Genomic DNA, 20,734 nt, shown 5'->3' on the forward strand with positions numbered 1-20,734 from the left:
AAATATCTGGGAGACGTCCCTGTCAAGAGTTGTTTTGAATCCCAGCGAGCCAAAGCCACAAAAAGAAAGAGAGACAGACTGGTAAGAATCATCTTTAGCATTAAATTTGTTAAAAAAAAAGTGTCATGGTTTATTTCAAATAAGAATAAAGATTAAACTAACTAACTAATTAATTAAAAAAAGATATTCTTTCATCATTAATTTTCAAGTATGTAATCGAACGGCATACTATATTCATATAGTCAATTCCATCAATGTCATCCACCAGGTCATGTTCGAGGTTGTGCTTCTTGTAAACATCATCAGCAATATCGCATAAATCGGCATACCAGGGGCAATTTTTCTTGACTTGATAAAAAGGCACTACCCATTCAAAGTTTTGATCTGCATCCAATTGCACCAGTTGACTTGAAGATGCTGTTTCATTGTCAAAGTACTTCAAAAAATACCAAGCAAACTTGTCGTCTTTATTGTCATGTTGATCAGTTAGATGACTAAATCGAGGCCTGTAATCATCCTGTTGTTTTCCTGTACGAACTGCGGTTTGATGTAACATATATAGTCGAATCGGGTTCGATTGATGATATCGTTCATGAATTGAAAATGTTTTCAAACGGGTATCGGGTAACCAGATATTGTTGGGAATTTGTTTGTCGTGGTCCAAAGATGATATAGATCGACAAGAATGTGTCAGTTTGAGATGAGATAAATCCACATAAGAGTTGATCCAGTTGAATAAATGATGAGGATCTATCATGATGACGCTCCACAATGTCAATGATTGCAACGGATGACGTTTGTCCAAAGTTGATTCTTGTTGTTGAAGTAGGCCTACTTTCATGGAGACCAGAGTAAGATTCATCAGTTGAGGGAGTGAAGACAAAAGCGAATCCAGATGAAAACAAGCCAATGATTGACTCCAATGAATGGTAAGAGAGGCAAGATGATGAAAGTGATGTAGTTGAGTAACAATTTGATTGGGTAAAAGAGGAGTATTGGTATTATCCTTTACTGGTAGAGATAAACGAAGAGAGGATAAATGTTGCTGCATTTCCGTGTGTTGAAATAAACTTGAAAAGTAATACAAATTGGGAGAAGTGTTGGTTGAATGTGTTGAAAGGCCAAGTGGACTGGTATCAGGTAGATGAATAGCAAGATGATCTAATTTTGAGCCAACCTGTTTGAAGAATTCAGGGTTGATATGAATGTTTTTCAAGTGAGCAGCTGATAAATGTGGGCATTGTTGAGATAAAGTGCTGAAGACATACTGATAAAACGGATGATTGAGTTGTTGTCCAGTTGCTGAAGCTAAGTATGGCGATAAAGAGGCTGTATGTTGATGAAAAGCAAAAGACATCAGATTAGGATATTTCTTTGCAAAATACATCATCCAATCCAAATAATATTCGGTATCACCACTAACAAATTCCAATTTGATAATAGCGAGATGTTCAGCAGGTGTAATAGTGATTGGAGAAGAAGAAGAAGTAGAAGAAGTGTTGTTATCGGACCAAGAGAGTTTTGTTGGAGTGATAGCTGGAATATTTTCAATAAAAAGGCCTTGTAAAGTCAAACGTTGTAAAGAAGGACATTGTTTATGTATCAGTTCTATATAATCAAAAGAGAGACGATTACCAACAGTAATCATAAGAATGGTAAGACGAGGAAGGAAGGGTAAAAAGTCGGGTATCTTGATATCGCGTACACCAAAAGAAACGTCCAAAGTGAGTTGAGATAAGTTCAAGAAAGGACCAATAAAAGAAGCCATAATATCAGTATAACGTAGTTCCTTTAGTTCTCTTTCTTCCGCAGTTTCTTGTAGTGGTAATACTTTGATTTCTTCTTCAAACCAAATAGACCATCGTAAAAAAAGAGTTTCGATATGAGTGCACCAGGCAGCCAATTGAGATAAATGACGGTCCTTGATATTCTTGATAGATAATCTAAGAGTTCGCACAGAATGACCAAGATATCGAGGAGCATGGCGAAGTAAACTTTGACATACTTGTTCAAGTTGTTTATCTCCACGAATAGAAATGTGTTTGTGAAGATGATGAATAAAGAAGTCATGCCAAGACGAGGATACACATAAACACGTAAGAAAATCATTTTTTGATAAAAAACTACATATCAAATCTATGATTTCAGAAGGTAATAATAATAAAGAAGTCATCCTAATAAGGTATCAAGAGGAAAAAAAAAATAGGAAGGAAAAGAAAGAAAAGAAAAAAAAAAAAGAGAGAAAGAAACAAAAATGCAGTAAAAAAAATTTAAACTCACACTTTCTGCGCCCTGTTTGTATCACCATTTTTGAATATATATATAAAGATATGTACCTCTTTTTTATATATTATTTGAAAAAAAAAAAAAAAAACCTTACACAGTGATGATGATGTATAAAGGTTTTGTTTCAAATAATCAAAAAAAAAAAAAGAAAAAATCACAAGATAAAGTCAATCAGTTGGTTTGATGAATTTTCTGAAAAAAAAAAAAGAAAGAAAGAAAGAAAAAAAAGAAAAGGAAAACGGAACTGGATAACCAAATCGGGAAATCCTATAAAGAAAAAAGATTGGTTCCTTTTTGATTGTTGTTAGGGATTAAATATATATATATAAATTATGGTTGGCAACCTCACGTGGTCTAATCAAACTCTGTCTCTCCTTTTTATATAAATTTCATTAACAATCAAATGTCCCTTTTTTTTTTTCTTTTTCTTTTTCTTTTTTTTCTTTCTTTTATTATTATTATTATTATTATTATTTAAAAATAATTCCTATATAGTATGACTATTTATATTGATACAATGACAATGAGTTTTATTACCGAAATACAACAACCAAAGAAACCTTCCGATTCAATTCATCCTCTTCCTAGTATTAGTAAAAGTAATACTACTACTAATAGTAGTAATAGTAGTAATAATGATGATGATGAAAAATCTTTTTCTTTTAAACCATTACCAAGTATTGTCATCGGTAAAGCGGACTTTTTTTTTTTTTTTTTACTATATATTATTCTTACTCTTTTTTTTTTTTATAGATTATTTTGCATTGACAATGTGTGATTTTCTACCAACAAAACCAATACAAGAACGTACAGCACCAGAATTAATGTACTTTATACAAAAAATTACCTATAATGCTCGAATATCATGTTATATAGCTGTAGTTGCTTGGATTTATATTGATCGATGTAAAGCTGCTTTACCTCAACGTGCTATAGGTGATCAAGGTAAATATATTTTATATATATATTATATATGACGACTATAATAAATTATTATTATTGTTATTACCATCTAGATACAGCTCATAGGATGATCATCGCTTCTTTATTGGTAGCTTCCAAATTTCTACATGGTACAAGATGGGGTGCAAGTCAACAATTAGATGGACCTCATGATGTGGCAGATGAAAGTAAACCATATTGGCTCACCAATCAAAGAATGAAACGGTTATGTGATGATATGTATACACTTCAAGAAATTAACCAATTGGAAAGATCTTTTTTAAATTTGATTGATTATCAATGTTGGGTAGATGAAGCTATAGTACAGGATTATTTAGTAAAACATCGTCAGGAACTTTTACTTTAAATGACAATAAGCTGGTCTTTTATTGTCATTCTTATCTTTCCGACTTTTTTTTTTTTTTATAGCTCCTTAAAAGGATTATCCAATTCTATCATACCCTCCTTTTTTTTTTATATCTTTTTTAGTTTATACCCATTTTCGTTATCTAGATATAGTTACTTTATTCACCTGTTTTTCTTTTTTTTATTGTATACCTATACATTCCTTTTTTTTTTTTATTTCAAATCATCTATAAAGAAAAACTTAAGGGATTCTTGTCTGTTGTCAGAATTACTTTTTTTGATTTCAAGCTTTATAATCACTAATCATAGATAGAACTGCTGATGGTTACCGGTTTTTTCCCTCTCCTCTTTTCTTCTTTTTTGCTACGAATTGACGTGATGATAAATCACATGTATTATTGATAAACTATTATTTCCATAAGAGGTGATATGGGTACTTTTTTTTTTTTTTTTTTCAAATTTTTCCAGTATGCGCACGGATTTTTAGATTTTTAATAAGAGGCTTTATATTTTAGTAGTAGTACAAAAACTTTGTTGAGCCACGTGTATTTCTTCACTGACCATCATTCGAACAAAACTTTTAGAAAATCAAGTTTAATCATGCATATTTTGCCTCGTATGAATTTTGATTCGCTATTCTACAAAAACAAAAAAAAATGTTCTTATTATATGATCATCATCTATTAATATAAAAGTTAAAGTGTAATAAATTAGTAGCATTCCAAAAAGCTTAAAAGGATATCCACGGTGTTTGAAATGATGGACCTGAAAAGATATCGATTATCATCATCACAAAGTAAAAAAAAAAAAAAAAAAAAAAAAAGGATGAAAAGAAACTGCTATCAATTGATGATGATGATGATGACATTAAGAACGAATTTTAAAATCAATAATTTCAAATATCCATCTTTAATAACATAGAAAGATCTCGTGCCTTAAAACTCAGTTGGGAAGCATTTGAAAACCTATGACAACAATTGTCCAAGCTGCAGTTGCCTTTACCATATGATTGGGCGATTTCTTGGCTGACTGGGACTCCGTCTGCAAAAACGGAACGTGAAAAAAGTTAAAAGCTTTTTTTTTCCCTTAGTTTCCTTTTTCTTCCCTCATTTTTTTTTAATTTTCTTCTTTTCTGTTTTCTCTTTTTCTTTTTTTGTATATTCAAATCTATAATATAGGAAAGAAGAAGACTATATATATATATAGAAATAAACCTATAAACATATATAAATGTGTATATAATGTCAGAATCAAGTCATCATATCGATTCTCCTTTAAACGAAGAAGATATCAACAACAATGCCACAAACAATAACAATAACAACAACCAAGGTTTATCAATACGATCTTCTCAACAACTTCCTTTCCAGTTTGATTTATCTTTTTTACCGAAACTTGACCAACTACTACCTGAAAATCCTCTCTTTTTTATGCAACAACATCACCAACAACAACAACAACAACAACAGCAACAGCAACAGCAACAACAACAACAACAACAACAACAACAACAACAACAGATGCACGATCAATCTATGAAAGATGCTAACAACGTATCCTCTCTTACTGATTCTACTTCAACCAATCATCCTCATTCACTTTTGACTTCGTTTGATCAAGCTGCAGCAAATGGATCTGAAGCAAATCAAAGTATATGGTCTGGATTCAACAATGTAAGTCGAACGAAGAAATTCGCGTCATTTGTTAATAACTAATTATTCCTATTTAAATAGTTCTTTTCCAATGTAGCCCACAATCCTTTCCCTCAATCAATACCAAACTTGGCAAAGAATGTGTCTGAATATCTTTCCAACTACCAATTATTCAGTTCGTTGTAAGTTCTTATCACTGTTTATCATTGCCTTATCTAATATATATATATATATATATAAATATATATTAATCAATAGGAATTCTCATGCAGCAGCAAATCCTCAAGGTGATACTCAAATTCAAACTTCCACTGGTATCAAGTATGAGTCCATGACAGATGGTGCTTTCAAATCATCCAATATCATATCTCCTGGGTAAAAAAGAGAAAAAGAATATATTCATTTAAAAATCGATTATTAACCCTTTCTATTATTACTATTATTATTATTAATTAATTTATTTATTTGTTTATAATAAAAGAATGCAAATTCGGGTACTAGGTGTTCCTCAAACTGGGGCGAAATCAAGAGTAGAGACTCAAATCAAACTATGTATTCAATTAGTTACAGACGACGGTGACAAAGCTCAACAATGGTCTCATTTGAAACTTCCAGAATATATGGTAGCAAAGGATAAACTGAAACGACAACAACAAATTTCTGTTAATACAGATAGCAATGGTTCCATCACAAGTGTTTCTGGTCTCGACAATACCAATTTACCTGTTAAAGCTGATAAAATGCTCTTTCTCAGTGCTCGTGTGATTTGTGCAAGTGATCCTTCTCGAAAGGTAGTAACGTGTTTAGGTTGTATTCAACGTGAGGTAAGTAAAAAAAAAAGGAAGATCCAATTGTAGAAACAAAAGTGTTCATCCAACTATTATTTAATAGCGCAAACGATCTCAACGTCGAAAGGAAAACAAAATCAAAGTGGAAAATGAAGATGAACGTCGGTTAGAGGATGAACAATCTTTGGCTTTGGAAGAACAAAAGGTCCTACTCTTCAATTGTCCTGAAATAGTTGATTTTAGTTCTGGCGATACCATTCTACCTACCAGAATTACTTGTTATTGTAGACATCATAATGAAAGACTTGGCTTTTGGTAATAGACACATGCAATTATTGGTTACATTTCATTGAACTCTAATTTTTTTTTTTTTTTTTTTTTTTTTTTTTTTTTTTTTTAGTATCTATTTCGAAATGCAAGATCACACAGGCAAACCTGTAGCTACTGGTATGTCTCCACCCATTATGATTACTGATGATCATAAATCAAGTAAAGTCAAAGCTGGAAGAAAACGCCCTCGTACGGATTTGGACAAGCCTATCAGCACACAAGCAATTTTATCTGCAAGTTCATATCCTTTTGGCTCTGGTTCACCTGTTCCAAACAGTATTCATACCAACAACAATACTGCGTCATCATCATCACCTTCTACGAATAATTCATCAACATCCAACACACAGTCATTTTTACCATTCTCCTTTAATGATACCCCCTTCACTAACAATAACAACAACAACAACAACAACAATCATAGTAGTACAGCAATCGCTCCACGTCACAACACACCAATTGGTAATATCAGTAGAACTTTATCGCCATCCAATGATACATCATTGATCAATCATCTTCAGCACAACAAAACCGAAAATGATAGCAAAACTGGACATATGCAGCTAAATCAAGCCTTGTTGAATTCGATGGCCGCAGTAGCAGCAGCAGCAGCAGCAGCAACAGGATCACCAAGTAATCAAAACAGTAGAAATGGAAAAGAACAATCAATATCAACACCGAACAAAGGATTAATATTAGAACGACCTCAAATGCAACGGATGATTCCAAATGAAGGACCTATGGATGGTGGAATTGAAGTAACTATTCTTGGTGCTGGTTTTCGACCTGGTTTGACTTGTATGTTTGGCGATGTAGCAGCAACAAATACTCACTATTGGTCACCAAATACTCTTGTCTGTATACTTCCACCTGCGACTGAACCTGGTGCTGTTGTGGTTTCCTTCAAAGAATTTCCTGTGGTACCTGATAGTCAAGATCTGACGCTATTTACGTATTGCAATGAAAATGATCGCGCTCTTATGGAATTAGCTCTTCAGGTGGTTGGATTAAAAATGACAGGAAAAGTAGAAGATGCTCGAGATATTGCGATGAGGATTGTGGAAGGAAATGGAAATCATCATCAAGTAGTAACAGATTCACGCCAACAACAACAACAACAACAACAACATCGGTCACAGTCATCATCTTCTTCGTCGTCAATACCACCATCGCAACAACAACTCACAACAACTTTACGATCAATATCATCCATGGATACAATCAAACAATTTTTAGATGATAGGTCATCTGGACAACCTAAAGTGTGTCTTGAATGGCCTTTGATGCAAATGTTGGATTCCTCAGGTTCGTGGACAGAATGATAGCAATTTATCATTTACTTTGTCTATTTTGTATTACTTGGTCATATATATATATATATATTTATTTATTATGATTTACTTGTTTCCCTTTTATATATTTTTTATTTTTTTTTTTTATTTTTTTCTTTCTTATATATAGTTTTATAAACAAACAAGAAATAAACACACTCCTTTTTATCTTCTATCATTTTGGACCTGATCAATATTTTTGTCTTTTGAAAGATGTCATTCTTGACACTCCGAATTTTTTTTTTTCTAATTGCATAATATGAAGCTGCGGTAAGAAATATATTCTTTTTCTTTTTCTTTCTGTTTTTCTACCTTTTCTTTTTCTTTTTCTGATCTACATTTCCTGCTATCGATGAATATTGAAGCTAGAGAACGACTTGAAGGACTTGTGAAACAAATCACTGAAACTGGCGAATGGATTCTGGATAAAGATATTCTCAAGGTAGTTAACATGAAATAACTTATTATTTATATGGACTCAATTGATATTTTTAGACTATCAAACATTATTGTAAACAAAATAATTCTAATGTGGAAGCTACTTATACCTTTATGATGGCTCAACTTCATAAAGAGCAAGCTCAAGTAAGACCTTTTATATCAAACAAATGAACTCTTTTCTTTTCTTTTTTTTTTTTTTTTTTTTTTTTTTTTTTTTTTTTAACTAACATTACACTAAACTTGTATTTTCATTTGTTCAAAAAAAAAAATAGATCCGATATTCCTGTTTACAATTATGTGAAGAACTTTTTAAACGGTCTTATTACTTTCGAACCTTAGTGACTGATGAACTTCCTACGATGGTTCAACTGATTGTTGGAATCCGGGGTCATTCCTTACCACCTCCTGCCTCTATTGCGATCAAACTACGACAATATGCTATTGCTCTCATCAAGAACTGGTATCAACACTTTGGAGAACAATTTCGTGCACTCAGCATTGCTTACGATTATCTATCACATAATGGATTCCTAGAACGTGATCCACAATCACTACAATCTATTCATGCACGAGATCTGGAAAAGTCAAGTAAGGAGGCTCGTATGAAGGCAATTGAAGAACGACGTTATGATCAAATCAAAACAGATATCAATGACCATTTGGACCTTATTCAAGAATCTATCAAAAATATGGTAACTATTGAATATATTGGTTATAGCGAAAATACATATTTAATCTCTATTTTGAACTCATATATGTAGGAATCCTGTTTTGAAATATTAATACCTAAAAACGATAGTTTGGATGATTCTTTGGACTTTGATGCTCTGATTCGTGGGGATATGGAAATCTCTTCATCTGGAGAAACGGATTACAAAAAGGGAAGTTATATTTGATATGAGAAGAACACAAAATAAGTTGAAAAGAAAATAACCTTATTTTTATTTTATTAGGCCATAGTATCTCATGGACTTGCTACTAATCGATATACCATCACTATTGATATGTCAAAAGATAATCCTCTCTTAGATCAAGTGCATGAATCTGAAGATAATCGAGTCGTTTATGAACAATTACGTGAAGCATACAAAGTGTTAGAAACGAAGCAAAGCAAACAAGTCAACAATTGGATCAATTCTTTAGTCAGAATGGAATATGTGGTAAGAAGAAGAAGAAGAAGAAGGAGAAGAAAAAAAAATAAAAAAAGAGATTGGGGATGATACTCACCTATATCTTTTGATCGATTTAGGATAAAACTGAAAAAGAAAATTATGTCAAACAACTCATCCAAGCAAAGAATGATATAGCAGAAGTGATACACAAGGTCAAGCTTTTGGGCATTGAATTACCACCAGATCGACGGCGTTCATCAACAAATGGAAATCAGGTCAACGAACAAGACGAAGATGATGATGAATTCTTGGATGAACTCTTTGAAGAAGTGGAAATTCCAGATTTACCCTCCTCTCCACCGCCTTCATCCTCTGAACATACTATCCCTAGTGCAAAATTACCTCCCTCTCAACGTATCTTTCCCTTGTCATATGAACCAATCATGACTGAAGATGTTACCTATAGTGGTGGTCAAGTATTACAACAACAACAACAACAAGATTCTTCTGCCTTGGATAATACCGATAATCATACTGATTCAAGGTAATATTTATATATAAATTATTTTACCGTGATTGATGTATATGATGTTTGGCCTTTTTACTAAACTTATTATTATCATCTTATTATACAGCAGCGTAGATATCAAAGGGAAAGGAAAACAGAAGCACTTGTATGATAAAAATGGTATTAAAAAGGCACAAAAAAAGTCTTCTAGAGAAAAAAAAAAAAAGAAATACTAATTTGACTATATTTACATTATTACTTCTTTTTTTTTAGAACTATTAAAACGAGCACCGTTTGTGGAGGTAAAAAAAAAAAAAAAAAAAAAAAAAAAGGAAAGTAAGGTCATATTCGAATACTTCCTAAATTAATTTGATATATAGTGGGGTGATGATCTTTATTATTGGGACAAGAAAAGTGTGCAATTCAATACAAGTGGCATCGGTAATGATACTATGGAATAGAGATCATGAATGGAAAAAACATGATCAACTAATCTGTTTTTCTTTTTATTCTCATCCTTTAGAATTCTCTCATCGATTTATGGGTGTTGGTGAAGGTACAAATGAAATGCCTGAACATTTGTTGGAAGATCTACGCAAAAGATCTGTATATTACAAGACGGAGGTACCCAAGAAAATCAAGGTAAGTTGTGGTTTTATTTCAAAAAGAGAAAAAAAAATGTACATGATGTTATCATTATCCGCATACTTATATGTTGATTGACGATGTAGGCATGTCGATATCCTTTACATAATGGAGGATTATGTCCAAGACGAGATCTGGTAACGTGTCCTTTCCATGGAAAAATCATTCCTCGTGACGAACTTGGGCGACCTGTCCAACCAGTATCAAAAGAAGAACAAAGTCAACCGTCATCATCAACGATAGTCAACAACAAGGAAGATAAATTATTATGGCAGGAAATCGAAGATGAAGTGATGCAACAAGTAGGACAACCCCGAATCGAGCCAGGGAAGAGATCCAAACGAGCGAAGAAAGACGAACACAAGAAGAAAAGAGCATTGATCGATGTCCGAAAGAAGCCTGATACTCCTTACACTCGTTTGGCCAAAAGAATGGATAGTCGGGAAACAAGAAGAATGGTCGATGAAGCTCTGGAATATGAACGTAGTATGAAATCTAGAGATCGCAAGGCTAGTACCTGGAGATAAACTTGGTGATCATTGTGATTGTAGCATGATAGTGTATATTTTACCTTTTTTTTTTTTTTTTTTTTTTTTTTTTTTTTTGTAGATAGATGCCTTTTTATTTATAATCTTGTACCAATAAAAAAAATGTTTATTCTTATTTTATACAGTGCAACATATGTGGGATGGTATATGGTGATGATGTTAGTGATCAATGATGATGACAGACCCCAATCGATTTAAGGTAAGTGGTTAAAATGCCAAACATCCAACGTTTTCATGGCAATGATATTCATTTTTTCCTAATGAAATGAAGAGTTGAAAAGAGAAATGATCATTTACATATAAAAGACAATTCGATATAAAATTTTTTATTTTTGATATATAAAAGAGAAGGGTATAGACAATGTGTATATATATAAAAAAAAAATCAAACTATTCTATGGTATGACTAAGGCGGCGAACAGTATCAGCATCCAAAGGATCAAGTAACAGGCATCGTTCATATATTTCTTCATCCAAATCAAAAGCGTAGCGGCGAGCTAAGTTTTGGAAGGTGAGGACCCGTTTGATGACAGTGGCAGTAATACGATGTTTTCGAAAGTTGACCAAAGGTTGTTTCAATACAGGTGAGAGATTCGCTTGCGTAGCTGCTGTTTGTTCCTTGTAAATCTTGTGATGAGCATGATTGGGTTCCAAATAAGCAGGTTGTTCCGAGTTGAAGACTAGATCAGATAAATAAATCCCAAGAAAAGGAATACATCCCCCAAATGGAATTTTAACTTTGGTGCGCTTGAATCCCTTTTGTCCAGTACTGGTACCAGGCATTTCCACTTGCACTTCCGTTGGTGACATACCGTATTCTTCAGCAACCATTGTCATATTATCCCGAATATGTTTCCAGTTTCGCATGGGTGATGTGAATTGTGATAATTCATCCAATAATCGCATTTCGCTAGCCCCTACACGTGCCCAAGTTTTCTTCAGTCTTGATACAGATGGTGATTGTAATCCAAGAAGAATTTGTACCAAGGTTGCAAAATTCGAATACATACGACATTTCTAATGAATATCAAAAAAAAAAAAAAAAAAAACGTATAAGAAAGGAAAGAAAGAAAAAAAAAAAGAGGATTTTCCTTTGATTAGATCTTCTATTTTTTTTTTTGTTTACCTGAGCCAATCGAATAAACTTCTCGATAACTTTGACACGTAAATCCATTTTTGGTACGGATACAATTTCAGAAGCCACCCATTGACATACTGTGTTGAATCGTTCAATAACTTGTTCAATACCTCCATAACCATCTTGTCTGGCGAGTTGCATTTGTCGGATTTGCCGGGTGTAATTGACCTGTTGAGCGTCAGATATATATGAATTACCTTCTTCATCACCTTGTTGACTATTCCTTGTTCCTGTTTCCATAGTTGTTGTATTCGTTGCCATCTTAGTCCATCGACAGTGTACCATTTCTTCCCAATCAACACCAAGTAATACGTCCCGTTCAATAAAACATAATTGTTGCGCCATTTTCCCAGAGCGATAAGAGAGAATAAAACTGCCGTTTGATCGTGGTGTTGTGTATTGCATCGTCCCATTCATGGTAGTAGAATCATCCATCATTGTCGTTCCATCTGTCATTGGAGTTGAATGCCATGGTGGAATAACAGAAGCTGATGATCGTCGAGGTAAATCCGATATAGCTGACAAAGGTGGTGCCATAGTAAATGAAGGTGCGTCTGCATTGTCTTGGATAAGTAAAGATGGTTCCATTGTGTGGATTGACGTTACTGAAAAGGCTTGTCGATGTAAACTGGTTCCATCCCCCTTTGTAGATATCCCTGTCAATCTGTCCAAACTTCCATTGCTGCAATTCACTTGATCATTCTTGCTATATCGTGCATTATGTTCAAGACTTGATTCCAAAGAATGACGTCGCTGATTGTACCGTTTGCCAACGCGATTGTTTTTTTTATTAGATAAGGAACAAGAAGAACTTGAACTGGAGGAGTCACCATTGCCATCAGCATCACCTTCGTCTATTTCTTCAATATGCATGCCAAGATCAGAGTTAGAGTGAGAATAACCTATGTTAAGTTGTCCAAGATACATTGGTCCACTTTGTGCTGTATGAGGTCGATGGTGCAAATCAGTAATCCGATCTTTTTCATCATCTCTTGTCATCGTCGAGAGAAGTTGCTCAGACCCAAACCATAAGGATTGTTTGTTGGAACCTTTGTCAATGCTTGCACCACGTCGTCGTCGTAGTTCTAAACTATGTCTTTTTTCATCGTCCGTAAGTAAAGCCAAACTGAATCGTCTACAAGCCCTTGGCCCTGACGTTGTTCCAGTACATCGCATACAATCACATTGAATTTCAAAATCATTTTGACTTTCACGAAGTTCTTGTGCAATCCTGCTGACAAGTCTACTGCTTGGTGTCGGTGAAGATATTGGCGTTGTACGTTTTAATGGAGTCGTTGATTCTGTTGATGATGTTGTTGGTGTTGGAATGGATGGTACTGGAGATAGAGAAAGAGGTTTGATGTTTTCTTCCACAAGTATTTTTGCCGATGATGATGATGATGATGATGTTACTGGAGTACTTTTTGATGGCGTTATTTTCTTATCCTTGGTTGTTCCAAATTCCATCTTGTTGTTATCGTTGCCTGTCGTTTCAGCTGTACCCATTGTATGTTTACTATTCACATTCAATGCATTGAATGAAGGTGCACGAGAGAATACCATACTGACAAATTTCTTTGATAGTTTACGTCGATGAGATACAGAGGTTGGTGTAGTAGATGTCTTTTCCATATCTGCCAGGGAAACAGTTTGATCATAAGGGATGGCTTCGAAATCATCATCCAAACTTGTCGTTCCATTTTGGTGATCAGGAGATCTTGATGGTGATAAGGATGGAGTATCTGTTGGTTTGTTGTTGGTGAAATTTTTCTGCTGTTTTAATTGTTGAATAAAACTGGCGCTTGTAGTGGTTGAATCAGGTATCGTGACAGGTAACGGAGGTAATTCAGGTATGGCGGATTTTTCCATAATAGGACGATGGTTGGGAGAAGATGGAGTTGATGCTGATTTTCGTAAAATAGTGTTGTTGGTATCGGCAGAAGCAAGTTCACGCAGATTTTTTTCGCTTTTCCGTCGTTCAATGCTTTTTCGGGATAAATGTCTTGACAATCCAGTTGTAGATTTATGTGTTGGTGTCAATATTGCGTCATGATTGTCCACGTTATTCGTATGAGTTGATTTATGAGTCGATGCCTTTGTCGAGTTTCCATCAAAATTCATCGCTTTTTCAGTAATATCCAATTGACGAACCAGTTCTTCAGGAAATGGTTGAGTAGCAATACTAGGAGAACGTTGATATAAACCGTCGTCATCAGGCGATACTCGACACCATTTGTTTGAGGGAACACGTCGGATACGAGAAGAAGTGTCACCAATAGCTGCTTTCTTCAAAGGTCCATCCATTCTTTCCAAAGTTGCCAGTACTGCTGAACGATTTTCTTTTTCCGAGTCGTTTTGAGTTGTAGGTGTAACGGCTGTTGTTTGAGATCGTTGTTGATTATCATCCATAGGTGCTGCGTTCTCTATGTTTTTGATAGCGTCCGTTGATGGGGAAGGAGTAACGAGTTCCGAGCCAGAAGATAAAGTACGTTGGAAGGATATACGAGAATCAGAAACATATAGATCAGATAATGGAGGGAATTGTTTGTCGTCATCATCGCCAATAGGTTTGATCTCATTGGAAGCTGAGAAAAATTCTGCCCTTTTACGTTCTTCCTCTTCTTCCCGTCTACGTCGTTCGTGTTCCAATTTGCTGTATGGATGATCCAATTTCCAGTGTTGAGAAGATAAACCAGCATCTTCATCACATTGTTCATCAGAGTTAAGTGTACCACAGTGTTCTTCATCAAAATAATCGTCATCACTTGCAATTTCGGTCGTGCCAGGACTGAGAGCACTTTCCAAAGAATCATCAGATGCCACACTTGCTTCAGATACAGCAGATCCAGGTAAATCTTGAGTAGAAGAAAAAGTATTTGCTTTTCGTTCTTGTTCCATACGTTGAAAATAAGATTGCTTTGCAGTGATCACTTCATCGTTCTGGTTATTTTTGATATGGAAAGAACGAGTCATCGTATCCATCGAAGGGGTATTCCTTGAACTTGTCATAGACATATCACTAGGTGCTAAAGGAGAGTCATTTTGTTGTTGTTGTTGTTGTTGTTGTTGTTGTTGTTGTTGAAAGTCTGTCTTGTTACGTACATTGCCAATCACTACCATTGGAGCCCGTCTAGCATCTTGTACCGCCATATTACCATTATAATTTCCACCCACGTCCACACCACGTACAAGGGCAGTTTTTCGTCTAAGCAGACCATGAGCCAAGTTTGCCCGTACCATTTCTTCTACACGTTCTTGATCAGATGAAGGAGGAGGAGGAGCAATTACTTGAACTCGTTGAGAATTAGTACCATTATAATACACCTTTTTGAGACGTCGTACCACACGTTTGAGACCCTTGACAATGCGTTGATCACGAGGAGAGGATTTGACTAAAGGATGAGAAGGTAATGCATTCAAAAAAGTCGTCAATACCACACGAAGATCACGGATTGGAATAAAGTCATGAACAAAATAGTTCAAAAGCCAGTGTCGCATCACCACAAATGTTCTAAAAGTATCAAGTATTAATAAGTGTGCGTTTTTTTTTTTTTTTTTTTTTATGTCTCATACCTAATTCGAACAATTCTTCGTTCTTCATCATCATTTTCAAGAGCCCAACGAAAACGTAGAATAAGCAATTTGCACAGTTGAGTAGGGGAAATAAAACTTCGGTAAGTGAGAAAGAAGTCAGTCATGAACTCGTAATCTAAAGGAATTAAAAAAAAAAAAATAATAATTAGAAGTCAGTTCAGACTATTATGCAAAAAAAAAAAAAACCATTACCTAAAGTATTTGTCAATTTCTCCACAAGTTTTTCAACAGAGGCAGCTTCAATGACTTTGGTTACTTGAGGTTTTGTAATTGTTGTTGAATTTGATAGACGATGTTGCTGTCTAAGTTTGCTGTTTCCAAAAGTTCGTTTCAATAGTAAGATATTTTTGAGATTATCAGTTGAAGAACGATGTATGAGTGAATGGGAACGTAGAGTTTTCCGTAATCCGCCTGTCAATTTTCCTGATAATAATCTAGATCGATTCTGTTCCTGTTGTGATGTTGTAGAATTGATTACACTGGTGGTAGTATTTGAAGAGAATCCGCGCATGAGAGGTCGATCATTTGACATATGAATTGGAGGTTCCATATTCTTTGTTGAGCTGGAAGAAGTAGTAGTTGCCATAGATGCAGATACAACTTTTGGATCAGGACCCCAAATAATAATACGATCATCATCATCAGGTTTTAAAAGATCAAATACAGCAGGAGGATATCCAATAAATAGCAAAGGAGCAGATACTTGTTCTTGTTGTAGTGAATCAATGACTTGCATTTCATCTAGAGTATTCTTTTGACCAGCCATAGTAGAATGGAGAGTAAATGTAGTATGAACTGATGAATTGGATATAGATCGATCAAGCAAAGGTCTCATGGAAGAATGAAGTAAAACAGACGAAGCATTGGCAGGGAACATGAGATCGCTACCATTTTCATCTTCTATCAGGATGTCATTGAATCGACTGACGGTTGGAATATCTGGTAACAAGGTGAATGGTTGTTGTGAGAGAGATGATGATGGTATAGGCGTTGACAATGATGATACTAGTTGACCCGGTGAGCTATTGACTAAGTTTGATTCATTTTGAGTATCGAGTTCTGTTGAGTTGGTATTGAGATTGTATTGTAATTCATCTGATTGCCGTTCCCAAAATATCTTTGATTCACTATATTCAAGTACACCGAAGACAGTAGCAAGAGCAGCACGTTCTCGACCTCCCCCTCCAATATCATTTAATAGTTGTGGTGGTATCATAGAATTGTTCCTTGTACGTTTTGGTGCTGGAATAGCTGTTTCTTGTTGTAAAGGTGATTCCAATCCATCGTTAAAACCTTTTTGAGGAACACTATAATGAGAAAAAAAAAAAAAGGAAGATGATTAGTATTTAATATTGAAAGTTGTTAGTAACTAATGTACCTTTCATCAAACGCGATGTTGTTCATGACATGTAGTGTTAAAGAAGAAAAAAAAAAAAAAAAAAAAAAGAGAAAAGAAAGAAAGAAAAGGAAAACTTCACATGAATTATTGACATATTGGTAGTTCGGAGAAACAATCAAAGTAGTTTTGTGTGTAGTTTGTCCTACCAATCAACCATGCGAGATTTCATGCTTTTTCCTTTTTCTTTGTTCTTTCTTTTTTTTTTTTTATATCATTTCCTTTCTTTGAAAGATTACCATAGAAAAACAAGAAAAAAAAAAACAATAGAGGTTTCATAACTCTATAAAATAACTAGAATGTATCATCTATAATAACTAAAAAAGAAAATCTCTTCGGAAGAACCTATTTTGGCATTGAATAACATGTTGTTCGGTGGCACAAATGGTTTATCCTTTTAAAAATGAACTAGTTACAGTATAATGGTAAACTGATCGAAGATGGGAATATCATCGTTTCAATTCATCTATTTACCCCTGGTTTTTTTTTCGATTTCCGAATCTGATTTTCTTGTGATATGTGTGATTTATTCATAATGAAGGTTCGCTCATCATGGTTGATGATGGGTCCCGCATCATCTTTCTTTTTATGCTAATCAACTATTGTTGCCCTATTTGAACTTTAAACTCTTTTATATTTCATTGTATGTAGGAATCTCATCTCATATGGCTCTTTCTTTTTTTTTTCGCTTTGCAAAAAAAAAAAAAATTACGAAGTATTGGGATCGGGCTTTCTTAAAATGGATGTGGCTTTTTTATTGCTGGAGTCTTTTTGTACTTTTTGCGTTTGTTCATTTTTTTTTTCTTCACTCTATCGGCTGATTTGGAAACTACAGTTATTTTTTTTTTTTGTTTCTTTTTGTTTTTTGTTTCTTTTTCTTTACTAGATCGCTTTTTTTTTTCTTATATATATATATAATATGTCTACCTACGAAAATAAAGCTACGTATCGAAAAGGCAATAATGTGAAGAAAGGTCAAGCACATCAGAATACCACTGCATGGAAACCTAACAAAAACTCAAAAAAAACTCGTGAAATTAATGCTTTACCTGTTTATGGTTTATGCCAACGTTGTACTGATGTGATCCTGTGGAGAAAAAAGTATAGAAAGTATAAACCTTTAACCTCTGTCAAGAAATGGTAATTTGAAAAGAAAAATAGACTTGAAACTCCATTTGTTCTTATTCATTTATACTTTTTTTTTTAATCATACAACTAGTACTGGCTGCGAACAAAAGAATATCAAAGAAGCCTATCATGTTTTATGCAACAACTGTGCCTCTCAAAAGAAAGTATGTGCCAAGTGTTTGGAAAGCAAAGAAATCATTACAGAGTAAGTTGAACAAGGAAAAAAAAAAAAAAGGGAATATGTCAAGTCTCATCACCACTTTATATATTGTCCAATTATTATAGAAAAGAGGAAATCAAATCAGCTGCTGATGAACTTAAGGATGAACAAGAATTGGAACGCATGTTAGCTAAAATGACTTTACGACAACGACGAAGTTATATGCGTAAATTGGAACGTGGCGATGATGTGGGTGAAATCAACATAGATGATCTGGACGATTTTGACGATTTTAGCGATGAAGACGATAGCGACCAAAATGATCAAGATTCCAATTAGGTGTAGATTAATATTAGATGGTTCCATTCTCTGTTATATTAAATAGATGAACTTTGTAACTAGATACCCTTTTAGACAATCTATTTCGATTCTTATATGACTATTATCATCCCGTCATTTTTTTTTAAAGTCAATGTAGATCATTCATTCATTTTTATTCATCCTATTTTTTATTTCTCATTTTATCAATAAAATTCATTCTATATACACACGTACCTTTATATTTGAAACATAGAGCATTATTTGATTGTATGTAAACACACACACACACATATATATATATATATATAGATGGAAATAAAGAATATATAAAGTTTTATTGGTTGATTCAATCTAATCTAACAATCCTTTAAAATAAGATTTTAAAAGGATATGCTTCGTTCTTGATCTTGAAGAGGGCCATCAAACAACTGAAAACGACTATAAAGCAACTTACCCAGATATAAACCCCCGCACGTTGACGCCACTTGTCATCAAAATTTGGTATAGTGATAGCCAAATTGACAACAGCAAAAGCAAGCACACCATCTATTCATTATTATTTTTTTTTTTGTTTTTGGGTGGTGGAAGGAGTGAAAACAGAAAATTGTTAGATATTTAATATTCATCATCATTATTCTTAACATAGTTTGCACTTACACATTGCTGCTACAATTTGAGTTTCGATACCATATTGTGTTGAGAAACTATTATATTAAAAAGAAAAGGAATCCCAGTCAGTCAATCTCATATTATCCATGCAGCATATTCCTTTCCATCATAATGATCAACATTTATCTAATTGTTTTCCTTACCCGCTTGCAACATAGCTAAGTTGACCATTAGGACCAGGAAGAGAATATGGAGTATTGCGGATACGATTAAACATATGACCAGACGTCATGACAAGAACTGTCAGCTATAGCAGTCATAAAAAAAAAAAGATAAGAATACATAAATTACTCTATCCCAAGACTTACAATGGTAGCAGCAGTCCATGTGTTCTTGTGGAAGAGAATAAAGCTAAAGTAACGATAAACCAATTTGAGAATAGCAAGAGCACCAAGACCCAAAATCACCTTGGCCAAGAATAATCCATAATCAAAAGGACGAACTACATTGAATGATATTCCAGATTGATTCTTAATAAACTCTGCCAAAGGTTCTGCAGAAAATCCACTAAACAAAGTAAAATCATAAAATATGTCAATACAAGATATCATCTTCAGCTTTTATTATTATTATTACTATTTATGAAAATCCACTTACTTTCTAGCAAGATCATACTTGATCGCATCTTTCTTGTCACTAGCATCAGAAGGAGGGAAATATAGCACATTGGGAGCTGTTTGTAAAGCCAACTACGATACAGTAAAAAGTGAAGAATCAGTTATCACGTTGAATTCTTTAAAAGTATCGCTTATCCTTTTATATTCCTCTCTTCATGTTATTTACCTGTTGATAAACTGCTTGACCATCTTGAAAATCCAAGTGACCAAAGAATACTTTATTAGGTTCCTTTCCTTTCCGGAAACTTGAGGCCACCAATTTATATTCAGGATCGAATTCACTGTTAGAGAGAAAGAGAAAGAAAAAAAAAAAACACACAAGATGTAATTGAGTTCATCTTCCACCAATAAAGGATGGAGTATTACGCGAGTTTTTTTTTTTTTTTTTTTTTTTGGGTAATTTACCGGCAAGGAACACAACGGAATTGATCACCGAGAGCAGTGAGTAGAATCACCATACCGTATTCGCGTTTCCCTTGTGTATATTTGAAATAAGCATTTGAGTCCAATTTGACAACACCATTGTTTTCTTTAGCCAGTTGTATCAACTTTTTAGTCTTTGCATCCATTTGCCCGGATACTATACTGAGTAAACATATCGCCAGTAAAAAAAGTATGGATAATCTTGACATTATCTTTTACGTGTATAAAAGTAATAGGAAAACAAATAAAATAGAAAAAAAAAAAAAAAAAAAAACTAGAAAAGGAAAGGATATATAGAATGAAATATTGTCAAATTGCGAGGCGGTTTTTTATTGGGCG

General features: G+C 34.0%; 7 protein-coding genes across 7 annotated transcripts; 4 read left to right on the forward strand and 3 right to left on the reverse strand.

The window, feature by feature from the left end:
- Positions 1 to 111: 111 nt before the first annotated feature.
- BX664DRAFT_322343 (uncharacterized protein) lies at positions 112 to 2,203 on the reverse strand (the record flags this gene model as incomplete). Its single annotated transcript, XM_051543478.1, has 1 exon — positions 112 to 2,203. A coding segment is annotated over exon 1 (2,000 nt), but the record flags the coding sequence as incomplete, so codon positions are not given.
- Positions 2,204 to 2,763: 560 nt separating this feature from the next.
- On the forward strand, positions 2,764 to 3,634 carry BX664DRAFT_273431 (uncharacterized protein). Its single transcript, XM_051541216.1, has 3 exons — positions 2,764 to 2,975; positions 3,040 to 3,231; positions 3,303 to 3,634. Exons 1-3 carry the CDS (start codon positions 2,783 to 2,785, stop codon positions 3,593 to 3,595), a joined length of 678 nt encoding a protein of 225 aa, XP_051405470.1. The 5' UTR covers positions 2,764 to 2,782; the 3' UTR covers positions 3,596 to 3,634.
- A 1,069-nt stretch (positions 3,635 to 4,703) lies between these two features.
- On the forward strand, positions 4,704 to 7,802 carry BX664DRAFT_322347 (uncharacterized protein). The gene is made up of 6 exons (XM_051543479.1): positions 4,704 to 5,267; positions 5,328 to 5,428; positions 5,505 to 5,621; positions 5,728 to 6,070; positions 6,138 to 6,349; positions 6,435 to 7,802. The coding sequence occupies exons 1-6, from the start codon at positions 4,836 to 4,838 to the stop codon at positions 7,684 to 7,686; spliced, it is 2,457 nt and encodes an 818-aa protein (XP_051405471.1). The 5' UTR covers positions 4,704 to 4,835; the 3' UTR covers positions 7,687 to 7,802.
- Positions 7,803 to 8,047: 245 nt separating this feature from the next.
- BX664DRAFT_310820 (uncharacterized protein) lies at positions 8,048 to 10,928 on the forward strand (the record flags this gene model as incomplete). Its single annotated transcript, XM_051542565.1, has 11 exons — positions 8,048 to 8,137; positions 8,191 to 8,280; positions 8,409 to 8,828; positions 8,898 to 9,021; positions 9,097 to 9,296; positions 9,386 to 9,792; positions 9,884 to 9,936; positions 10,030 to 10,058; positions 10,137 to 10,197; positions 10,280 to 10,398; positions 10,488 to 10,928. The coding sequence occupies 11 exons, from the start codon at positions 8,048 to 8,050 to the stop codon at positions 10,926 to 10,928; spliced, it is 2,034 nt and encodes a 677-aa protein (XP_051405472.1).
- A 322-nt stretch (positions 10,929 to 11,250) lies between these two features.
- On the reverse strand, positions 11,251 to 17,102 carry BX664DRAFT_273434 (uncharacterized protein). The gene is made up of 8 exons (XM_051541217.1): positions 17,060 to 17,102; positions 15,874 to 16,988; positions 15,661 to 15,796; positions 14,820 to 15,598; positions 13,657 to 14,672; positions 12,819 to 13,527; positions 12,076 to 12,605; positions 11,251 to 11,966 (listed from the first exon to the last, which is right to left on the reverse strand). The coding sequence occupies exons 1-8, from the start codon at positions 17,083 to 17,085 to the stop codon at positions 11,340 to 11,342; spliced, it is 4,938 nt and encodes a 1,645-aa protein (XP_051405473.1). The 5' UTR covers positions 17,086 to 17,102; the 3' UTR covers positions 11,251 to 11,339.
- A 778-nt stretch (positions 17,103 to 17,880) lies between these two features.
- On the forward strand, positions 17,881 to 18,918 carry BX664DRAFT_322351 (uncharacterized protein). The gene is made up of 3 exons (XM_051543480.1): positions 17,881 to 18,217; positions 18,297 to 18,410; positions 18,491 to 18,918. Exons 1-3 carry the CDS (start codon positions 17,997 to 17,999, stop codon positions 18,702 to 18,704), a joined length of 549 nt encoding a protein of 182 aa, XP_051405474.1. The 5' UTR covers positions 17,881 to 17,996; the 3' UTR covers positions 18,705 to 18,918.
- A 78-nt stretch (positions 18,919 to 18,996) lies between these two features.
- BX664DRAFT_377543 (uncharacterized protein) lies at positions 18,997 to 20,646 on the reverse strand. Its single transcript, XM_051548778.1, has 7 exons — positions 20,378 to 20,646; positions 20,139 to 20,253; positions 19,953 to 20,044; positions 19,664 to 19,862; positions 19,499 to 19,602; positions 19,344 to 19,390; positions 18,997 to 19,232 (listed from the first exon to the last, which is right to left on the reverse strand). Exons 1-7 carry the CDS (start codon positions 20,602 to 20,604, stop codon positions 19,054 to 19,056), a joined length of 963 nt encoding a protein of 320 aa, XP_051405475.1. The 5' UTR covers positions 20,605 to 20,646; the 3' UTR covers positions 18,997 to 19,053.
- Between the last annotated feature and the right edge of the window lie 88 nt (positions 20,647 to 20,734).

Source organism: Halteromyces radiatus (assembly GCF_025201355.1).
Source record: "Halteromyces radiatus strain CBS 162.75 chromosome Unknown BX664scaffold_1, whole genome shotgun sequence".
Taxonomy (NCBI): domain Eukaryota; kingdom Fungi; phylum Mucoromycota; class Mucoromycetes; order Mucorales; family Cunninghamellaceae; genus Halteromyces; species Halteromyces radiatus.